The 21,651-nt window shown below is 42.4% G+C and overlaps 1 protein-coding gene across 1 annotated transcript; it reads left to right on the forward strand.

Moving 5' to 3' along the window:
- Positions 1 to 7,371: 7,371 nt before the first annotated feature.
- Positions 7,372 to 21,347, forward strand: IRF6 (interferon regulatory factor 6). The gene is made up of 9 exons (XM_032794167.2): positions 7,372 to 7,417; positions 10,818 to 10,868; positions 12,375 to 12,551; positions 13,881 to 14,085; positions 17,070 to 17,192; positions 19,020 to 19,166; positions 19,417 to 19,809; positions 20,296 to 20,414; positions 20,777 to 21,347. Exons 3-9 carry the CDS (start codon positions 12,378 to 12,380, stop codon positions 20,996 to 20,998), a joined length of 1,383 nt encoding a protein of 460 aa, XP_032650058.1. The 5' UTR covers positions 7,372 to 7,417; positions 10,818 to 10,868; positions 12,375 to 12,377; the 3' UTR covers positions 20,999 to 21,347.
- The last annotated feature ends 304 nt before the right edge of the window (positions 21,348 to 21,651 follow it).

Raw genomic sequence — 21,651 nt, forward strand, 5'->3', positions numbered from 1 at the left:
TTCAGCTAGGCACACGCTACCACAAAGAAATCAGGCTGCTGTTTAGAAGAATAGCTCCTGGTCCTGCAACTCCTTACTCACTCATGCTGACCTTTTACTCATGCAAGGAGCCCCAGGGAAGTCAATGGGACTAAACACCTAGGTGAGGGCTTGCAAGAGCACATCCATACTTTGCATTTCTACAGCATTTCCAATCAAGGCTCTATAAGCACCATGTTGCTTCACATCAGAGTCTGTACAAGGGGGGAGGGCATGGTCAGAGCAGGCAAATGGGGTCCAGTGGAGTCAGCAGTGAGATTAAAGCTGCTTTCCCCTAGCAAAATGCCAAGTGAATTTCACTGAAGTGCAATGTACCAAGATGGTACAGAGAAATCCAATTGGCACCACCCTGCCTCAACAGGGATGGATTTGGCCCAGTGAAATTAAGCTATGATCCTGTAAATACTTATGCATGTGCTTAAATTTAGTACCATTAATAGTGTAAGCACATGCATAAGGGTTTGCAAGACCACAGCACCTATAAAGTTAGGCATTATTACCCCATTTTACAGAATGGGAAGCTGAGGGATTGTCTACACTGAGCAACAATGCACACGATGACGGTATGATTTCTAAAGTGTACCAACTTGTGGCATGCTAATTTGTCTGTGTAGACCCTCCTAGGGTGAACTAAAAGTCCCCTAGTGTGCTTTAATTTAGTACTGTTTCTGGAAAATGGGGCTAATAATACTCCCTGAGTAAAGCTAATTTTTACTGGAAAGGTCTGCAGTCTTTCTTTACAAAGGAATCAACATACTTTGTGTTGCTGTCCTAATCAGAAACTGTCAACAATGCCAATTATTTCTCATGTGAATTTTAAAAAATGTTTCAGGTTTTTTTTTCTTCAAAATTTCCTGTGATTATTTTTCAGTTTTTCATGAAAAAACTTAAATATTTTTAATTTCAGTAGCAGTTTTTGATAAATATTTTTGGTTTTCAGTAAAAAAAAGTAATTTTTGAAAACCAGAACCATTCAATTTTACCTAAACTGCAACCAAAACTTGAAACTTTTTACTGGAAAACAATTTTTTTTTTTTACTGAAAATGTGGTTTTTTTTAAGAGTCATGCCTGCTCCAAGTCAGTTTTTCAATCAGAAGATTTGGCAACAGTCAGAAAAGATTTATCAATTATATGTGACAGACCTGCAAATATTATTCCAAACTAGGAAGTCTTTGCAGCATCATTTCAATATAGCAAGAGGCCAGTTGAAGAGGAATGATAGCAAGGAAGTAGGGGAAGCCATCAGGTACACCCTCATCAGGTATTGGATAAGCCTGCATTAATTACTCTCACTGAAAAGATGAAACTATATTAAGCCAGTTGCTAAATCTGGCACTACATACCAATAACCGAGGGGTAAATTATACATGTTGATACGTGATTAATGATACATGTTATATGTTTACTCTGCCTTTACTCTCCTCTTTCAAATCATATTTATATAAAATGCAAACAAACATGCAAAATCAGAAATCCAATGGCTGGAACTTGAAGCTAGTCAAACCTAGACTAGAAACAAGGTATACATTTTTAACAATCAGGGTAATTAACCATTGGAACAACTTACTTAGGGATGTGATGGGTTCTCCATCATTTGGAGACATGAAAACAAACTAGATATCTTTTAAAAAGCTATGCTATAGCTCAAACAGAAGTTGTGAGCTTGATGCAGAAATTATTGGGTGAGAAATTATTCAGCCTGTAGATAGATAAATGCTGTTGTAACTTGGGATCTTGGTATGGAAGGTTGAATGCCAGCGGTGTACAGCATTTCATCATTTTCTGCTGTTATATTTGAAAAACAGCTGCATTTTGGAATGTGACTACTGTGTGCACAAAACAAGGTTCTACATGCCTGGGACATTATGTTACCTCATTGTGTAACTTGGTTTTGCCTTGTGGTAATTTTGTGATATTTTCCCACCAAACATAATGGCTCCTCTATTTATTTTTGCTCCTCCCAAGTAATTTTAAACCCCTAGCTGCTGGTATGAAAACTCCTGTGCATACTACATGAATTCCCAGCTGTTCAGATTTTTTACACTGCAGATTTTTGCGCAGGCAAAAATTATCTCCATTCTGCCAGTATATTATTGTATGGGATAGCTTGTAATTATTTCAGTCTGGAGGATTTCTTCCTGCACTACTTCAGCTGTGCAAATTGGTGTAAATGTAAGTAGAGATTATTAGTTTTAAAAACAAAAGAAGAGATCTCTGAAGAATTCTGAACTATAGTAAATAGCTGATACTCAGGGAATGACTAGGGCTCCATGTAATAAGGAATAAATGGCCCTCAGGGGATGACCAATGCTGGATAAAATGACACACAGACTAGAGATGTGCAATGGTATAGTGAGCAGTTTGTTAGATGACTGAGCTGCAAAAGAACCGGCGAGATCCAGATGAAGGTTCTGCCAGATGAGCCATCCCTAAGTTATCACCAGTGACAACAACTCAGAAGCTGCTGTGTTTCCCAGCCAGGAGCAGGAAAAGTTAGAATTAGGCAAACTAGACTGCTTTTTCTCCTTCAGTCCATTGACAGAGCGTGTTCCCATATGCCAGCTTTGATGAAGCCTGGAGGGAAATCAGAAAATGACTGCAGGGGCGTGGGAAGATTGAGTTGTTTGGCATCTGCATTAGCAATCAAGTTTGTCTTTGCTGAGCATAAAAATGGCACAAAGAGGTGAGAGGATGTCACCAGGTGTCTTCTGTCCCAGGCAGAGTCATGCCAATCTTTATAAGTATGCAAGAATGGACAAAGCGTAACTCATTTGCTCTGTTGTTCCATGATTCTTAAACAAACTGAGTCTTATTCTCATTTACAATAAGATCCCTTTTAACTTTTCTTTCAGTCTAAGCAGGCCTTAAGGTGAGCATAAGCCAAGGTAAGAGCTGTACAGCAGCTCTGTTCCCAGGTGCTGGCATAGTGTACAGATCTGCTGTGTGGCCACAGCACACTGTCATGGCTATTTTCTGCTTCACTGGGCCCACTGGGAGCCATGGAAGCAGATTGTAAGTTGGAGAAGACTTGAAACATCTCTAATTTACACCAAGGGCCAGGCAGGCTCTATCACAGCCCCAGAACACAGGAAATACAAAGGTGACTTAAAGAGATCTATGCCACCTCTGTCCCACTGCTGCCCAAAGTGCAGGAATGGAGAAACTAAGAATCAGGCTCACTATTTCTCTTTCTTCTGTAGGCTCATTTGCTACCTCTTTCCAGCTGCCTGCGCAAGTCTTTGTGCTATCCTATGTCTTGTAAAATTCTCATTAGTTGGAAAATTAGCTATAAAATCAGGCAATAGCCAGAGCCAGTTCACAAGCAGCTATCTGTGATTTTGCACCAAGGTTCAGAGGAGCCAGCAGATATTTCATGCCAGGCTGGAGCAGCAATAGAAGGGCCCAGACATGTTCAAAAGGCACAGAATAGATCAAAACAGCTGGCAGTGGGAAGATCTTTGCCAATATCTATCTATTGAGCTAACTATCTAGATGTTCACCTCTTCTGAGCCCATCACCAGGGGATCTGGGTTGCCACGTGCTTTTTATATGTGGGAAAAAAATGACAGTATAGCAGATATTATTATCACTTATAATTTATTACAGTAGTACCCAAAAGGCCCCATCCAAAACTGGGCCCTCAATATTGCACCAGTCTGTTAAATAAACACAGTTTTGCACAATGAACAAATTCCCAAATCCACTAATGCAGATACTACTGAGGAGGTAATGGTACCATGTACTGCTAAACATCTGCCATTTTTCACCCCAGAGGTGGTTGCATTTCAGTGGTGAAGGTTGTGATTTCTGTATGAAAAAATTGTAAAGCACACAACAAAAGACTCGAGAAATGCAAATTATGTTTTGAATGTTTGTTGAAAAGTTCTGAAACTTCAAATAAACGTAAAACCTTGGCACAAGGTTAAACCTTAGGCAAAGTCCAGGCTTTCCAAAATTAGGAACACCATTAGGTGCTGGGTAGCTGCGTGGGCAGTAAGGAGAAGGGAATTTCCTGCTGTTTTTCTGATTCATTGAAACTGAACTGTAATGTTCAACCTCCTCTCTCGAAACCAAGATTCACCCTTGACTCACTGCTCCCCAACTATGAAAAAAGAAGGTAAAATCAGTAAGGGATTGCTGAGAGACATCATTTGCTGACTGAAGCCAGAAAATGTGCCGGGGAGAAGTAATGCACAGTAGTGGAATCACAACAAAAGGTATGTTTATGAGCAGCGATGGAGCTTTGTTATGAAGCAGGGAGGGAGTAGTTCTATGGATTTCTGAGAATGCCATCTGTCTGTGCTTTCATCTGTTAATCATGCTTCATCTTAAAGTTTCTCAGTGATTGATGCTAGGGATCTGTTAGGACAGATCTGTCTATGTCAAATTGAGAAAAAGAACAAAGGTTCAAATTTCTACAAGAGAGAGTGCAACAGAAGAATATATTGAAACATACCAAGAACATGACTGCCTACACCTCATCTGCTATAATAAGATTTTGTCCTTTAAAGGGTTTTTTTTTAACAAGTATCTTAAAGTGCAGGTCTACTTTGAAAAGAGACTGTATAAATGGCAGGATTGGGGCTCTTTCTCTCTATTTCTCAATAATTTGCAGTTCAGGATAGAGACCATATCTTCATGTATGTCTATCTTGTATCTGCCCCAATGGGACCCCAATCCTGACTAGAACCTCTGGCCACACTTGTAATATATTAAATAATCATATATGTACTGTTTATTAGTGAGGGGACGTGCTTCCCTCCTAACTGCTGGCCCTGCAATCTCATTGTAGGATGTGGGTCAAACTTGTCTGCTTGTTCACCATCATTAGTAATAAAGATTCTGCACAACCCAGTTCTCCCCTGTTGGTTACATTTGTGCAGTTCCATTGTTTTCTATTATGCCTTTAATGGCTGCATCTACTCCAGACTATTTTCCTATAATCTCCCACTGGTGCTATCAGTTGTTCAGTGTGATTAATTTGAGCAAGAGTGTTGTCAAGCTTAAGATGAACAACAGTATTGCCAGTGTTAGGCCTAAAACTTCTGAAAGCTTTATAGAGTGAGCTTTGCAAAAGAATCTTTAGAAAACAAACAAAACAAACAAAAAAAACAAGCTTTGAAAAATTAAGCTGCAACTGATTCTTATGTGGGTTTGATGGGCGAGGCCTTTAGGCATAGGTCATCAAGATAACCTTACCCACAATCAAGCCAATAGCCCATTTAGAGGCAAGTTACCTAGAGAACTAAGAAAAACCACAGTCAAAATAGTGGGCTATATAGAAATAAGCTATCTCCTTGATCATAATTTATAAAACTAAAACAATAATTGGCTACAAGAAAATAAGTAAACATGAATTATACAGCCAAGCAACAACACTAAATTTGGCCTAACCTGATTGGTTGACCTGTTTCAAAACACAGCGGGCAGATGAGATTAAATGTGTAGAACCTCAGGTGTGTGTGTGTGTGCGCGTGCGTCTTGGTCTAAGAAGTTATTCTCCTTGATTGGTCTGACCCACACCCCCTGAACCAAGGAAACCTGAACTGCACCAACTATCTGCACCTCGCCAATGCAAAGAGCGGTTGACTAGAAGGTAACATTCTTGGCAGGGTAAGGTTTTAAAAGAAAAAGTCTGGTTGCATGCAAAATAAGGGAACGGAGTACAGAAGTCTGGGTTGCTCAAGCTGTTTTGATCACAAGTTGTACTGACGCTGTAGTATTAAAAAATGATAGCATTGGGATAATTTAATCTCAGATTATATTAGTCCTGCAGTATTAAAAATAGTAGTAAAAGTTTAATACTAGTGTTAAATTGTTTAGAAATAGTAGAAAGTTGTTAATCAATTTATAGTATCTTTGTACTTATAATTATTAAGGGCAGGAATAAAACTTGTAAGGTTAATAGTTAATAAGTAATAATAGCTTTGCATGTACTCATGCCTGTCATCAGTAAAAACTGGCAATGTTAAGAACTTGCTTTTATAGTAATAAGTAGCTAATGCATAACATTACCTGTACTTGTGCTTGTTTGCAATATAATTTGCCATTTATATTAATCCTTATTCAATGCTGGTCTTTAATTTTTCTTTTCCTATTCTGTCTGTGTTGCATTTATAGTCGTAAGTCATTAAAGGCCTAGCTTGAGGAATAATCAGTAGTTTTAATGTCTTTATACGGACACCACTTAACTTCATTACATTTGTGTTGGGTAGTGGGAAGTAGCGATCACCCAGAGCCCCATTTGGACTCTGATGTTTGTCCCCTTCTTCCTATATTTCCGCATTCAGCTTCACCAGCAGAAGCTGAGTTGGTGCAGTCTCCCAGCATTTTAAGTACTCTGTCCTCCAACCTTGCCCAGATCAGGCCTTGAGCTCAACAGTTAAAACACTAGCAGCCACCAGCAGCTTTTCTCACTCTGAAATTTTAGGGGAAAAAGTCTAGTGTATTCAGGCTCTTTGTCGCCTGTGAAACCCTGTTGTGTTTTCCCAGGTGTTGCTTAGGCAGAATTTGGCTCTGAAACTGTAATTTGGCTAACAATTTTGTGGATGATGCAGGAGCCAGGCTATACTCTAGCTTTCTCTACTTGTAGCAATGCTGGTTCCCACAGGGCTCACAGGAACAGTGGTAGCTTAATTAGGGCTTGTTTACACATAAGTTAAGTGGAAGCAAAGTAATTATACTGGAATAAAGCCACTTTTATTCCATAACAGAGTGTCCAGACAGGCCATTATATTGGTATAGCTATAGCAGAATAATTATACCACTATAATTTTCCTGGGCAGACAAGCACTTCCAACGGAGCAGGTATGGCTCTGCAGATGAGCTACAAGCAGGCTGTTTTTATTATCACTTTACAAAAGTAAGTTCCCCCATCTCAGAGGCAGGGAACCTGAAGTGTACAGAGGGAGCATGACTTGCCCAATGTTCCAGCAAGTCTGAGCCAGGAGTAGAATCCAAGGCCCAGATTCTTCTCCCTGGGATAAAACACACTTGAATATAACTCCAGAGATCCAGCCACTCTGGATCCAGTCCATCGAGATGTCCCCTGTGTTGGGTGTGCTGCCCCTCAGCACTGCCCCCCAGCACCCTGTGGAACTGGGCACCCAGTGGGGCATGGATACAGGACCCACTAAATGCCCCCACCTCAACAGCTCTCAAAATCCCCCCAGTGCCCCAACACCTCCACCCCTCGCTCTCATTGCTCCCTCACTCCCCGGCTCCGCCCCATCCCGAGCGTGGCCGGGCCCCTCCCCAGCGCGGCTCCCTGGGGCGGGGCGGGCTGCGGCTGCGCCCGGCTGCACCTGGCCAGGTGAGGTAAGGGGGGAAGGGCGGAGCCGAGCCAGGAGCTGGGGCAGCGCCGGAGCCGGCTGCGCGGTGAGTGAGCGAGAGTCCGGCCGCGCTACCCTCCCCCCAGCCCCTGCCCCCTTCCTCCGCCCCCGCACGCCCTGCCCTCCTTCCTCCCCGCACTCCCCTCCCCCGGTACTCCCCGGCGTCCCCCACTCGTATTGTCCCGTGGCTCCTCCACTCAGGCTCCTTCCCTTCCCACCCTTCAGCCTCCTGACCCCCAGCCTGCCCCTTTCCACCCGTCCACAGCCCCTTCCTGTCCCCACCCCTCACAGCTCCTCTCTATGGCCCCTTCCCACCCCTCCACCTCTTGTCCCCCAACCTGCCCCTTCCCACCTGTCCTCTGCCCATTCCCATGCCCCCCAGCCTGTCTCTTCCCACTCCTCAGCCCCATGCCCTCAGCCTGCTCCTTCCTGTCCCTCAGTCTCCTATCCCATGGCCCCTTCCTATCCCTCAGCCGCCTGCCCCTTCCCACCTCTCCGCCTCCTGTCCCCCAACCTGCCCCTTTCCACCCATCCTCTGCCCCTTCCCACCTCTCCGCCTCCGTCCCCAACCTGCCCCTTTCCACCCATCCTTTGCCCTCCCACTCTCCGCCTCCTGCCCCCAACTGCCCCTTCCCACCCATCCTCTGCCCCTTCCGTGCCCCCAGCCTGCCCCTTCCTATCCCCCTCCCCACGGCCCCTCCTGTCCCGCAGCCTGTCCTTCCACAGCCATTTCTATGCCCAGTCTCCTGCCCTCTTCCCACCCCTCAGCCCCATGCCCCCCCACCTGCCCCTGCCCACAGCCCTTCCAACTCCTCAGTCTCCTGCTCCTCAGCTGGCCCCTTCCCACCACCCCATGACTCCATCCCAGCCAGCCCCCACCCTATGGCTTACACCCACCACCATCTGCCCTGGGGATGACCCCTATGCCTCAGGGGAAGCCCTGAGGGAAAATGGTTTAAGCTGAGCTAGGCCTGTCTAGACTAGGGAAAGAAGGTACATCTTTTCAACTGAGCTGGATTAACCCAGTTCAGACCCCCTGTAAGCACCAGTGCAGGCAGTTTAACATGTCTAGACTGATTCTAGCAGGTTGAATGATAGTCGTGGCAGCAGGGTTACTACCTGGCTGGTATTTGACCAGCCTGGCTGGGTTATTTTTATGGTAAAGTTAATCTGTATCTATGCTGGTGTTAAGCTAACTTGATTGTTAAAAGCACAATTTTTCTTAGGTTATAAAAAGCCTTAGGTCACTTACTACCACGTGGGAGTTGACCCCTCTTGCCTTAGTCTATGGGTGGGCCATGGAAAGCCTTCCCACTAGTCTACATGTAGAAATTGATCAGCATCGTTAAATGCTGGTCAGTTTCCTGAAGTAGACAAGGCCTTAGCTATATGGGGATTCCCATAGAGAGAGAGAGGACAATGGCCACCTCTAATCTAGTGTCTTGTCTCTGAAAACTGACCTACACTAGGAAAATGTTGTTCCATTGATGTTTGGCCACTGGCATTTTATGCTCTGTTATCCTAACCATATTTATCCATTTAGTGTTTATTAAACTAGTGGCAGCCTGTCTACACTAGGCTTCACAATTTGGCTAACAGTAATGGAGCTGCACCAGTGTTGGCAATGGTAGGAAACCTCTGCCAAGTTTCCCTAGTATAGACAAGATCTGAGTGGTGATGTCCATCCACTCAGTGGTTCAGAGAAAAAGTACAGCACTCCAATGATGTACCTTACTGTGCTTTGCTGTCCCTTGTTGGGAAGTTTCTTCCCCTAGTATGTTTGGAAAGGCTATGAGGGAGAGCAAGAGACCCTGGGGTAGGAATGACTGTACCTCAGCTAATCCAATTTACTTTCCATGATTTGCTGTCTGTGTAATTGTGATATCTCTTGGCTTAGGCCAAGGGTTGGCAACCTTTCAGAAGTGCTGTGCAGAGTCTTCATTTATTCACTCTAATTTAAGGTTTTGTGTGCCAGTAGTACATTTTAACGTTTTTAGAAGGTCTCTTTCTATAAATCTATAATGTATAACTAAACTATTGTTGTATGTAAAGTAAATAAGATTTTCAAAATGTTTAAGAAGCTTAATTTAAAATTAAATTAAAATGCAGAGCCCCCCTACTCCCCAGACTGGTGGCCAGGACCTGGGCAGTGTGAGTGCCACTGAAAATCAGCTCGCATGCCGCTTTCGGCAGGAGTACATAGGTTGCCTACCCCTGGCTTAGGCAATGAAAAGCAAGTCAGTTTCATTTCTATTTAAAGGTAGTTTTCAGTTCACTGTTTGCAACACAAACCTTGCAGCTGGGGAATATAGTGAGAACTGAGGTATGTAGGTAGGACAACATCGATACACCAGGTTTCCTGGATTGGGTATCAGGATGGCACAGGGTAGCCAACCCTCCAGGATTGTTCTGGAGTCCCCAGGAATTAAAGATTAATCATAATTCAAGAGTATATCATGTGATGAAACCTCCAGGAATACATCCAGGCACAACTGGCAACCCTAGAGTAGCAGCCTTTTCTACCCTTAACAGTAAGATGGGCCGAGCTACATCACTCGGGTGTGAAAACTTATGTATTGGGTGTATAAATCTTAAAATTAACTGTACTTGATATGGCTCTAGGGCTGCATCTTCACTGCAGAATTAACTTGAGTTAGTGAGAGCAGAAGAACACTTGAGCTGTGTGGAGTGTTTGGATTAGCAGCAGAGTTGTACTAACTCAGCAGTAGCCATCCTGTACCTCCTAATGGGCTAGTCATAACTCAAGTTACAGGCACTACCACACTTGAGTTAAGGGGTTTTGTATGGATGGGATTAGAGTTAGGAGCGAACACACACGTTTAACTTTACACAGATATTTTTTTTGTTATGCTGAAAATTCACTAGGAGATTCCTTTTTGTCCTTTTCACCAGTGTATTCTGCATCTGTTTTAATAGTGTGTAGTAAGCCAGAGTATGAGTCTACACTGCACCCACCTGCTGTGTGCTTATGTCTCATGTGGTCACTGCTACAATTCAGTGAAAGTCTTGGAGTGCACCACATGGTATGTTAGTGCAGGGCAGTCTGGTGTGCTGTAGTTTTACACCATGGCTGGCTGCACACTAAATTGACAAACCCTTAGTCCAAAGAAGACAGAACTTGGTGACCTTATAGGGATGCAACAAAATGTATGTTTGTTACAATTTTTGGAGACAGCTCAAGATATGCTTTCCAGAGCAATAAAGGAACAGAAAGGAGCTTTTGTAGGTGGATAGCTGACTTCTTGTTGACATTCTTTTATGCTGTTGGGATATTATTTTATTAACAATGCTGTGTTAGGGCATCTGAAGTCTTGAATAGGCATCTTTTAACGTATTTCTTAAATCTAAATTAAAACAGCATTTTGCAACAGGATCTGAGTATTTTTCCCACTTGATAAATAAAACAAACTCTATTCTGGTTACAGATTAACTCTCTCTGATCACTTGTATCACGTGCCTTGGAATTGGACCTGCAGGTATTTCTACAAATACATTGATGTATTTAGTCTTATGGTAGCTTCTTTAAAGCTTTTTGCACCTATTCTGAAATCATATTTTGTGACTTTTACATTAATAATCCTCAGTAGATAGTGAGAGATTCATGTATCTTCAGTAACTATTCTTGATTAGGAAAAATATTTGTGTTGTAAGATTTATACACCCAATACATAAGTCCTTTTGGACCAAGGTTTTGTATGCTAAAAATCAGGCCAGATACAAATAGTTATAAAGAAGAGTTTTGAACCACTCAAAAATGCAAACTTTAAACATGTACATGTAATTTAAGCCTCTTTTCAAGTAATTTGAGCCTGAAATTTAATATACTGTAAAATTATCTGAAGAATGCTCTCTATATTCTAAATATCTTGAATTTTTTTATAGAATATAAGTCTTGATTACATGTAATTTTCATGTGATTTTTAACTAGTTTTCACCTTGTCTGGTTGTTTACTTGATTCATTTCAAACTGGGAGTACATGTTAGATTGTTTGTTTTACTTTTCATTTGACATCTGGTTCTAATACACTGGTAAAATACTGCAATGTTTGAGTTGCAAACACAGTAGATGAGTATTTATTTAAATCTCAACAAACTTTCAGTTGATTTTTAAAAAGAGAAGGTATTTCTGTTAACAAGTTGAATAAAACCTTTTGATCACAAAACCTGAACTTGGGAAAAAGTAAATCTTTGTTGTTCATTTCCTTTCAAAGCTCTCTTGTAACCAAACTAAAAATGTACTGGTTAGTGTAGTTTGGCATATTGAATAATGAGAGAGATGAATGTCCTTCGCAAATAGCTGCAAGATTTGAACTACAGATGACTTTCATGGCTGTTTGGAATACACCAACTACTTTCCAATTAAATCTGTATTTGGTATCCTCCGCTACAAAACAGACTCATTTGAGACTACCCTGCAATTGCTGAATTTTTGGGCTGAGCGGGGGCATGTTTTTTATCTCAGTTGAGAAGGGAAAAGAATATTGTGATTGTGGATAATCTGATCAAGTAGTTCAAGTTTTTTTTTAAACTCTAATATCTTATCTTCCACTGTTTGTTTTTAGCTTTATCTCTTGCATAACAAGCTTTGCAGCATCTACAACAACATTCTGAGTGAGTTTTATCCTTCACTTTGCTCAATTATTAACACAAATTATACACCAACTTCTAATGTAAAACGCTTCTGCTTTTACAATGATTTAACCCAGACTGTTTAAACTGTTTGAAAACATTAAGGCCTTTTTTTAGTGACAGATTAGTAACTGTTTTTAGTAGAATATAATCTGGTTAAAATCTAGTAGCTATTACGTATTTAAAATATGCTTTCAGATAAATATAGAAGAACGGCAATTAACCATCACATATGATATTCCTAAATCAGTTTCTATTGCTCAGCTTCAAGAAACTGTTAACTTTATTAGTGAATAAGAGACTCAGTTAATTCTTGGTGGTTTTCCTACTGATTGGTTTTTGTCTTTCTGTAGATAATGGCATTACATCCACGCCGAGTTCGTTTGAAACCCTGGCTAGTAGCCCAGGTAGATAGTGGCATGTATCCAGGCCTCGTATGGCTTAATCGGGAAGCAAAGCGATTTCAGATCCCCTGGAAGCATGCAACTCGACACAGTCCTCAACATGAAGAGGAGAACACCATCTTTAAGGTGGGGGAGGAAGGGCAAAAAAAAATCCTAATTTTGTTACACTGCTTTTCCAGCTACTTTTAAGCAGTTTGAATCTTGTTCTGTTTCATTTTTTTCCGCATGAACTGTTAAAAACAAATGCTTTGTGATGCTTTATTCTCTTGCTACCTAATGTTTATAAGTCAGACCAGAAACTTGCAAACGACCCCATGAGTCTTTGTATTTAACTTCCTACACAAACTGAACACACCTCTTTGCTACCTATAATCCTGTGAATTCCAACACATAGTCAACAACTCTAGGCCGGAAATGAAGTGTTGAGAGTTGTTCGGAATAATTATTGGATGATCATTCTAGTAACAATTTGTAGCCAAGTTTTGCCCTCTAAATGCATCCAGTTCCTTTGACTTCAGAAGGAACGTTGCATGCATCTGAGTGCAAAATTTGGCATTTAGTTGGGAGAGAGAAATGTTAAAGGCATCACTGTACTCATTCGTGTTTCTTTCAAACTACCAGCCTAATTCCATTATTGTAGAAGACTTCCTAGTTACTGCTGACTTTTAACAGATTTGTTTCCTCTAATATCTACCTTTCCTGGAAAGTGGCTGGCTTGTTCCGAATATTTAGTGGCAAACTTTCATTTAGATTAATATTTCCTCTGTGCATAATTTGATCTGACATCAGAATATGGAATAAATTTGCAGTGAACCAATTCAAGTGCACCTCCCTTTTCTGATATCCACTATTGTCCCATTGTAATGTCTCCCAAGGCAGTCTCATGTGGAATCACAGAATTTGTCTGCAATGTGTGGCTGGATGTTACTGTTACACAAGCAGAATTTGTGTAACAGTAGCATCCAGCCACATGCTGCAGACAAGTTACTAAGGCAGAGTTTAGGGTTGTGTAAAAGAAAACTAGTATCTTGGCTAGTGCATTTTCCCCCTATTTAAACCAGCTTGTTCTAACCCAACAAACTATGGCCCAAATTTTCAAGAAGGATTAGTGATTTTTGGGTGTCCAACTTGAGAGATCTAGAAGGGACCTGATTTTTGAGAGAGTGCTGATGTTCAACACTATGTAAATCGGGCTTCATTAAGGTGTCTCAGGTTGGACACCCAAAATCACTAGTCACTCATAAAAATTTGAGCCTTTTTTGTGTTAGGAGAGAAAGATAATGTGCAGGGGAACAAAGGTACTTTAATTGTTAGCTGCTCTAAGACGTGTTGTAGCTTAGAAGATTTCTTGTAAAAGATGACAATTTTTTATAATGTATTTATTTGGAAACCTGACACAATTAAAAATCGGCATAACAACAGGACTCAGATGAACACTGTGTACTTTGCCCCCAGGCATGGGCTGTGGAAACAGGGAAGTACCAAGAAGGAGTTGACGATCCAGACCCTGCAAAGTGGAAAGCACAGCTCCGATGTGCTCTTAACAAAAGCCGAGAGTTCAACCTGATGTATGATGGCACGAAAGAGGTGCCCATGAATCCTGTTAAAATTTATGAAGTGTGTGATATCCCACAGTCCCAAGGATCAATCATTAACCCAGGTGAGGAAAAGGGTGACACAGTGCAAGTTACTAAGCAGGCATCAGTCCAATACAAGGGCCTTGTTCCCCTGATGTATTAACTCTTCAGCTACCTCTGTAAACAAAGTGGCAAGCATTGCTGACAGGTTGGGGCGGGGGAAGGGGGTCCATGATGACTAATTAAACTAAAGGATTTAGACCCACATTCATCTCCCTTTGCTGAAATTGATGGAGTTATACTGGAGTGAGCTTAGCTCTTTACATAGGAACATAAGAATGGCCATATTGGGTCAGACCACTGGTCCATTTAGTCCAGTATACTGTCTTATGACAGTGGCTGCTGCCAGCTACTTCAGAGTGAATAGACAGAACAGGGCAATAATTGAGTAATCCGTCCTCTATTGTCCAGTCCCATCTTCTGGCCGTCAGAAGTTTAGGGACAGCCAGAGCATTTGTTTGAGTCTCTAACCATCTTGGCTAATAGCCACTGATAGACCTCTCTTCCATGAACTTAACAAATTCTTTTTTGAACCCAGTTATATTTTTGGCCTTCACGGCCTCCTTGGCAACAAGTTCCCTAGGCTGACTGCACGTTGTATAAAGAAGTATTTCCTTATATTAGTTTTTAAACCTCCTATTAATTTCCTTGGGTGACTCCTGGTTCTTGTGTTATGTGAAGGTGTAAATAACATTTCCTTATTCACTTTTACGACACCATTCAGGATTTTATAGACTACTATCATATCTCCTTTTAGTTGTCTCTTTTCTAAGATGAAATGTCCCAGTCTTTTTAATTTCTCCTCATGAAAGTTGTTCCATACCCCTAGTTGTTTTTGTTGCCTGTCTCTGTATTTTTCTCAGTTCTAATATATCTTTATTGAGATGGTGTGACCAGAGCTGTATGCAGTATTCAAGGTGTAGGCCCTTATTTCCTAGTATATTAAATGTTGCACTGTCCGTGGTTATGCTTCTCAGTCTGCATCTTACCTTGTTAGCCTAAATTATTTTAAACATGATTTTAATGCATATTATGTATAACTCTTCTCAGGGTTGTGCACAAGGGGGGGCCAAGCAGGGGTTTCCCCACCCCCCCATAACTAATGGGGCACAGAACTCCTCAGGCCACTGGGGCTGGGAGTAGGGTGACCAGATCACCCAGGTCAAATATCGGGACGCGGGGCAGGGGCAGGGGCAGGGGCAGGGGCAGGGGCAGGGGCAGAGGAGAAAAAAATGGTGGCAGAGCAAGCAAAAAAAAAAAAAAATCCCTCACCCCCGATTCCTCCTCCCTCTGCAAGTGCTGAAGGGAGGCCCGGGAGACTCAAGGGAGCGCAGGGCCAGGGTGAGTGAGAGTCCGGCCTGGCCCCGAGCAGGTAGGACTCGGGCGCGGTACCTGGAGGGAGAGTAGAGGGTGACTTGCGGGGCTAGGCGGTGGCTGTTCTCCCCACCTGGGCAGCAGGACTTGGGAGCAGCCGCTGCTGCAGCTCCCACTGCCGCGGGGGGAGGAAGCAACTGCTGGCCATGCTCGGCGGCTGTGGCTCTGGCACCCACGAACCCCCCGGGCCTGCTGTGGGGATCCAGCAGTGCGCACACTGTGCCCAGCCCCTGGCCAGTCACGTCTGGGCTGGCTGCCCAGCTGGTGCAATCCCACAGGTGGCCCCGGAGTGGGGGCAGCAGGCCCCAGCCCCCTCATCCCACTCGGGTTCCGTTGGCAGCCCAGCCCCGTTTGTTCCCTGATGCCTCCGCTGCGGGATTGCACCAGCTGGGCAGCCAGCCCAGATGCGACTGGCCAGGGGATGGGTGCAGTGTGCACGCTGTTGGGTCCCCGCAGCAGGCCTGGGCTTGGGGGGTTCAGGCCCGGGCGCCAAAGTCGCAGCCGCCGAGCGCCACGTGCTTGGCCACTTCCTCCCCTCGCGGCAGTGGGAGCTGCAGCAGCGGCTGCTCCCGAGTCCTGCTGCCCAAGTGGGGAGAACAGCCGCCCCTTGGCCCCGTGGGCCGCCCCCCTACTCTCCCTCCAGGTACCACACCCGAGTCCCGCCTGCTCGGGGCCAGGCCGGACTCTCACTCACCCCGGCCCTGCATTTCCTGGGCATGGCGTGCTTGGCAAGAGGTGGGGATTTGGGGAGGGAGCCAATGGAGGAAGGAAGGGTTGGGGGAGGGCGCGATCTCTTCCGGGCTCCGGAGCCTTTGCTTGTTTGTCCAGTATCTTGACCTAACATTGGTCGAGATTCGGGACAAATAAGCAAATATCGGGACAGTCCCGATAAAATCGGGACATCTGGTCACTCTAGCTGGGAGGGGCAGGGGCGGGGTGAGCTCCTCCAGTCACTGTGTGTGTGTGTGTGTGTGTGTCAGTCAGTGTCAGAGCTCCTTGGGCTGCTGGGGGGTGGGGTGGCAGGAATGGCCATGGATAACAGAAGGTGCCCTTTCAAAAGCCTCAATTATTTTATTTCTGCACATGCCCCGACTCTTCTGATGTTGGTAAACATGCAAGATAACATCTGATACTCCACAAAACTAGTTTCTAATTTACAGTATTTACCAGTAAGTGCACTACAGTGAAGGATTGTTCTAAGATTTTAGGGGGGCGGTGAGGCGAATGCTGTGAGCAGTACCCTTTTGGCCAGTGAAAAATGTCACAATCTGGAAGTAAAAGGGAAATTGGTCAGGGCCTGAGAAATAGCTGCTATCTTCACTGTGTGCTGCTGACCTTTGAAACCGTTCAAGGTAAATGGACTAAAACTGAAAAGAGAAACTAAATTCACATTGGGCAAAATTCAAACACTTCCATGGAATTTGACCAGTAATTAATTTTGCCCAGTTTCTTCAAACTAAGCTTTGACTTAAGTTTGTAACTGAGACCGACCTCTCTTTGTTGTTCAACGAGTGCAGCTGTTGGCTCCCTATGGCAGTGGAAGGGGGAACTGATGTTCTATGTCTTTTTTCTTCTCAGTAGTTAATGAAGTTCGGTATTGCTTGCTAACCCCATACTGTATGGTTATGTACAGGCTCCACTGGCTCTGCTCCATGGGATGAGAAAGATAATGACCTTGAGGAGGAAGAGGAAGAGGAACTGAATCCATCTCAGCATGTTCCCATACAGGATACCTTTCCATTTCTTAATATCAATGGTTAGTAGAATAGGATATAATATGTCAATGAAGCAATGGACTTGTAATCAATGTATGTAATCAGCATTTTAATTTAGTTGTCTGTTTGTTAATCAATACTATGATAGAGGGTAGTATAGCCTAGTACATAAAGTACTGGACTGGGGCTTGAAAGAACTGGGTTCTGTTCCTGGGTGACCATGGGCAAATGACTTCACCTCTTTCTGCCTTAGTTTCCCTATCTGTAAAACAGGGATGATGATCCTGATCTCCTTTGTAAAGCACTCTGAGATCTGTGGATCAGAAGCACTACATAAGAGCTAGGTGGTGGTATTATTAAAGAAAACTTGTAATTCTATCAGAAAATGAGAGGGAGTGCTTAAAAATAGACTTCTGAAAGTTTTCTTCTCAGACCAACTTATCCTTCGCTTCTTGCCTTGTAAAGAAATCTATTAACACACCAATATTATATCCCACATTCACAAATCTGTTCTTTCACTACTTCAGTTTACATCTATACCAACTTGATTCCTCTAATAAAGCTTTTTGAAAAGAAAACTGCTCTATGCTAAAAAGCAAAGGGATGCTCTATTCTATATGTCAAATCAAAATATCCTGTGATAATGGATAGTCTGTGATTTCTTAAATAGTTGCTATTATATTTTTATGCAGCTAGGTTCAGGTTTGGCAGATTTTAACTGTAATTTTGTCTCAGCACTTAAATGCACTTTTTTATTAGGTTTCCAAAGGGTCAGAACTGATGTTTAAAATTTTCTAGACAGTCTGGTTAGACGAGATGCAGTGAAGCTGTCCCTTTCCCATTCTCTAAATCTTTGACCTGAGCTGTTTTTTATGAAAGGTTGCTAGTTTTTAATTAAACTAAAGACATTTCTTGTGTTAGAAACTGCTCCAGTCAATACAATAATGCTAGTACTTAGCTGTCATAACAGTACTCCTAGAGAGTGACTGAAGTTTACCATCTTATAGCTATTTGAACCTATTTGCATTGAGATTGTTTAGTCCATTTCTCAGTTAGTGTGGCTGTTGTATGTTGCCTATCCACTGACACTCTTTGGCCATCTCAGACCATTGCAGTCTAACATTGTCTGGACACTGAACTCCCTTCCAGTCTATGAAGATGTTTACCAGTATGCTTCCACCTGACCTGAAGCAGTGTTGAGGGAGAAGTGGTGTAAGAGAAATCATTGTTCATGTGTTACCAGCTCTCTGATTAGAGGGTGGAAGACCAAACAACTGTGCCAGTTTTGCCTTACAGCAGCTTCTGCACTTAACAGAATAATTTGGGAACAAGGGAATGAGAGCAGATGTTTCTATTCATACCTCTATCCCTCTATATTTGACACTATGGAAAGCTAATGACAGCACTTTGTCAATTCTGCGCCACAGTTCTGTCTAGATAAATTAGTCACGTTAATAAAAATGCAGTCATTACTTTACCAAATAAATAAATAGTTAAAAAAACTAAACATTTACTTAGGAAGATAGCAAGGATTTGTAAACTTATTACGTAAATATTAGAACAAAATACTCATTAAAACAGCTAGCTTTTGTTTAAAGGCATTATACAGGAATATAGTAATAAGATCTTTCTATTAACAAGGTGCTACCATATTAGAGAGTGAGCATCATTATAACACCTATAATATGTTTCTAATAACTTTATTAAATAGAGTGAAATCTCTGCATGAGTTTTTAACAGACCAGGCATGTCTGTCAAATGCTAATAAAAAAAAATTGGTCAGCTGTGCTAATTTTTTGCAGGTGAATGTAATTTGTCAGTTTTTTAAAATATACTTGTTCTCAAACTTACTTGATTCTTCTGTATAGATTCCCCAATGGGGCCAGCCAGTGTGGAAAACTGCAGCCCTGAAGCGGTGTGGCCAAAGAATGAACCTCTAGATATGGAGATGCCTCCATCTGCTCTGCAGCATGATTTCTTTAGCTCTCCTGAGCTCTGGATTAGCTCTCTTCCTAGTAAGTGTATCTGTGGATTTCTAGTGCATCTGTCACTGTGGCTAAAATAGTCTGTTTTACTTTACTGTTACTGCATTTTGACCTCTTACACTTCTGCACACAGATAACTGTACATATTTAGACTATGCTTCATCAGGTCTAATTTATATTGTAATGTTCTTCCTGCAATAACTTCTACCCTGTCTTATCTGGTGCATGGCAAGGTCTTTGCTTAACTGGAACAAAGTCATTCTAACAATTTATCTCTTAGTGACAGATCTAGAAATCAAGTTTGAGTATCGAGGAAAAGAAATTGGGCAGACGATGACTGTAAGCAACCCCCAGGGATGTAGACTCTTCTATGGAGAACTGGGCCCTATGCCAGACCAAGAAGAGCTGTTTGGACCTATTAGTTTGGAGCAAGTAAAATTTCCAGGAACAGACCAAATCACCAATGAAAAGCAGAAGATCTTCACAAGTCGGCTACTAGATGTTATGGACAGGGGACTGATTCTGGAGGTCAGTGGCCATGCCATCTATGCCATTCGGCTCTGCCAGTGCAAGGTGTACTGGTCTGGACCATGTGCTCCTTCATCCATCTCACCAAACTTGATTGAGAGACAAAAGAAAGTCAAACTCTTCTGTCTGGAAACATTTTTAAGTGGTAAGTAACTTGAAATAGGCAATAATGCTGAGAACTGGCCTTTCAGCTGACAGTGCTATTCCAGCTTAGGCTGGAAGAGCCAGCCTGGGGTCAGTCTTGATAGTCTTACTCCTCATTTCAGTGCCCACTGAAGTAAATGGGAGTCTTTCCACTGACTTCAATGAGCTTTGGATAAGGCCTAGGTAAGAAGGGAAAAGTGAACAGATATTGTCTGCTGCTAAACAACTAACTGCTTATTTTATTCATTGAGCAGCATTGGTGGCTAGTGTAATTCCTGGAGAACCTTTTATCCAGGAGAGCAAAAAAAGCTCTGAGATGCGAGAGAAGTGATGCTGGAAGGGTAAACATTTTTTGCCGGAATAAAAGTGGAGATTCTGAACAGGATGCTTTGTAGTAAGCACTCATATTCAGCTGGTGGAGCAGGTTACTGTATCACCACCAGAAACATAACCCCCCATTTGACATTCACACTGCTTCTTTCCTTAGAGCTGATTGCCCATCAGAAAGGACAGGTAGAAAAACAGCCACCTTATGAGATCTACTTCTGTTTTGGAGAAGAATGGCCTGATGGAAAACCTAGGGAGAGAAAGCTGATAGTGGTTCAGGTAAGGGAGCTATGGCTCTGCAAAACAAGCACCTGTTAAAACAAGTGGATGAATCAAATACAGATTTTCTTGATACATTTTCTCCATATCAGCATATGTGACAGTGTACAACTTCTTCATGAGATAAGAAACCAGAACTGCAAGCTGGAGGATTCTTTTGGCTTTTAAATCAAAGTAAAATGGAATCTACTTACAGTGAAGTGGAATGTTTCTGCAGCTCAGGTGATAATGAAACTGTTCTATGGATAAAGAGTCTACCACTACAGAAGTGTCTTGGCATACCTGAGTGTATTGGAACCTTACTCTGCCACTTTTAGGTTATCATCCTCATTATGCTAAAATAACTGCTTTCTTTTAAACAGGTAATTCCAGTGGTAGCTCGGATGATTTATGAAATGTTTTCTGGTGACTTCACACGTTCCTTTGACAGCGGCAGTGTGCGGCTTCAGATCTCCACACCTGACATTAAAGACAACATTGTTGCCCACCTGAAACAGCTGTACCGCCTCCTGCAGACTCACCAAGAGGGCTGGCCAATGCAGGCGCCAACTATGCATATTGCTCAGCCACTCCCAGCACAATGATGTATTCAAGTCTGTGACTTAACTCTGCTCCACTCTCTGGTTTCTTATATGTATATAGAAAAGGATATTTTTAAATGGTGCCTTGCCCCTATATAAATAAAACCTGTGTAAATCCTATATACAGATGGTCAAATTTCAACAGTATATGAAATTCACTTTTTTGAGAGAATAAAATGAAAGGCTTTGAAGCAGTACCTTTAGTTACACTACACTTTTGATCTCAGGCTAGTTTGCTTAAGCAATCTATGTATAAATCACAGGTTTTAACATCTTAAATATTTTTAAATAGCTAATGTTGCAACCTTGTGTATAAAATAGTTGATCAATGTAAAAAACAGTTTTAATTATCAACTGTCAATGTGCTTTTTATTCTCTATTAAAATTGCTTTGAGAAATAATGGACCAAGATTAAAATAGTTATTTTGAATTTTCTGTAGCAGCAAATGACTGTCTGGTGCTTCATCTACAGTCATGCATTATATCTTGATACATGCAGGTGGCTGGACTTGATGACTTCTCAAGGTCTCTTCTTAGCCCTACATTTCTGACTCTGTGATTTCACTTCAGAGAATGCTACCATGCAGGTCCTGGACTTCAATCTCTTATCAAACAGCCTAAATTTGGCCTCCAGGAGCTCTCTTCTCCCATTCCCT

Source organism: Chelonoidis abingdonii, chromosome 4 (genome assembly GCF_003597395.2).
Source record: "Chelonoidis abingdonii isolate Lonesome George chromosome 4, CheloAbing_2.0, whole genome shotgun sequence".
In the NCBI taxonomy this organism is placed as follows: domain Eukaryota; kingdom Metazoa; phylum Chordata; order Testudines; family Testudinidae; genus Chelonoidis; species Chelonoidis abingdonii.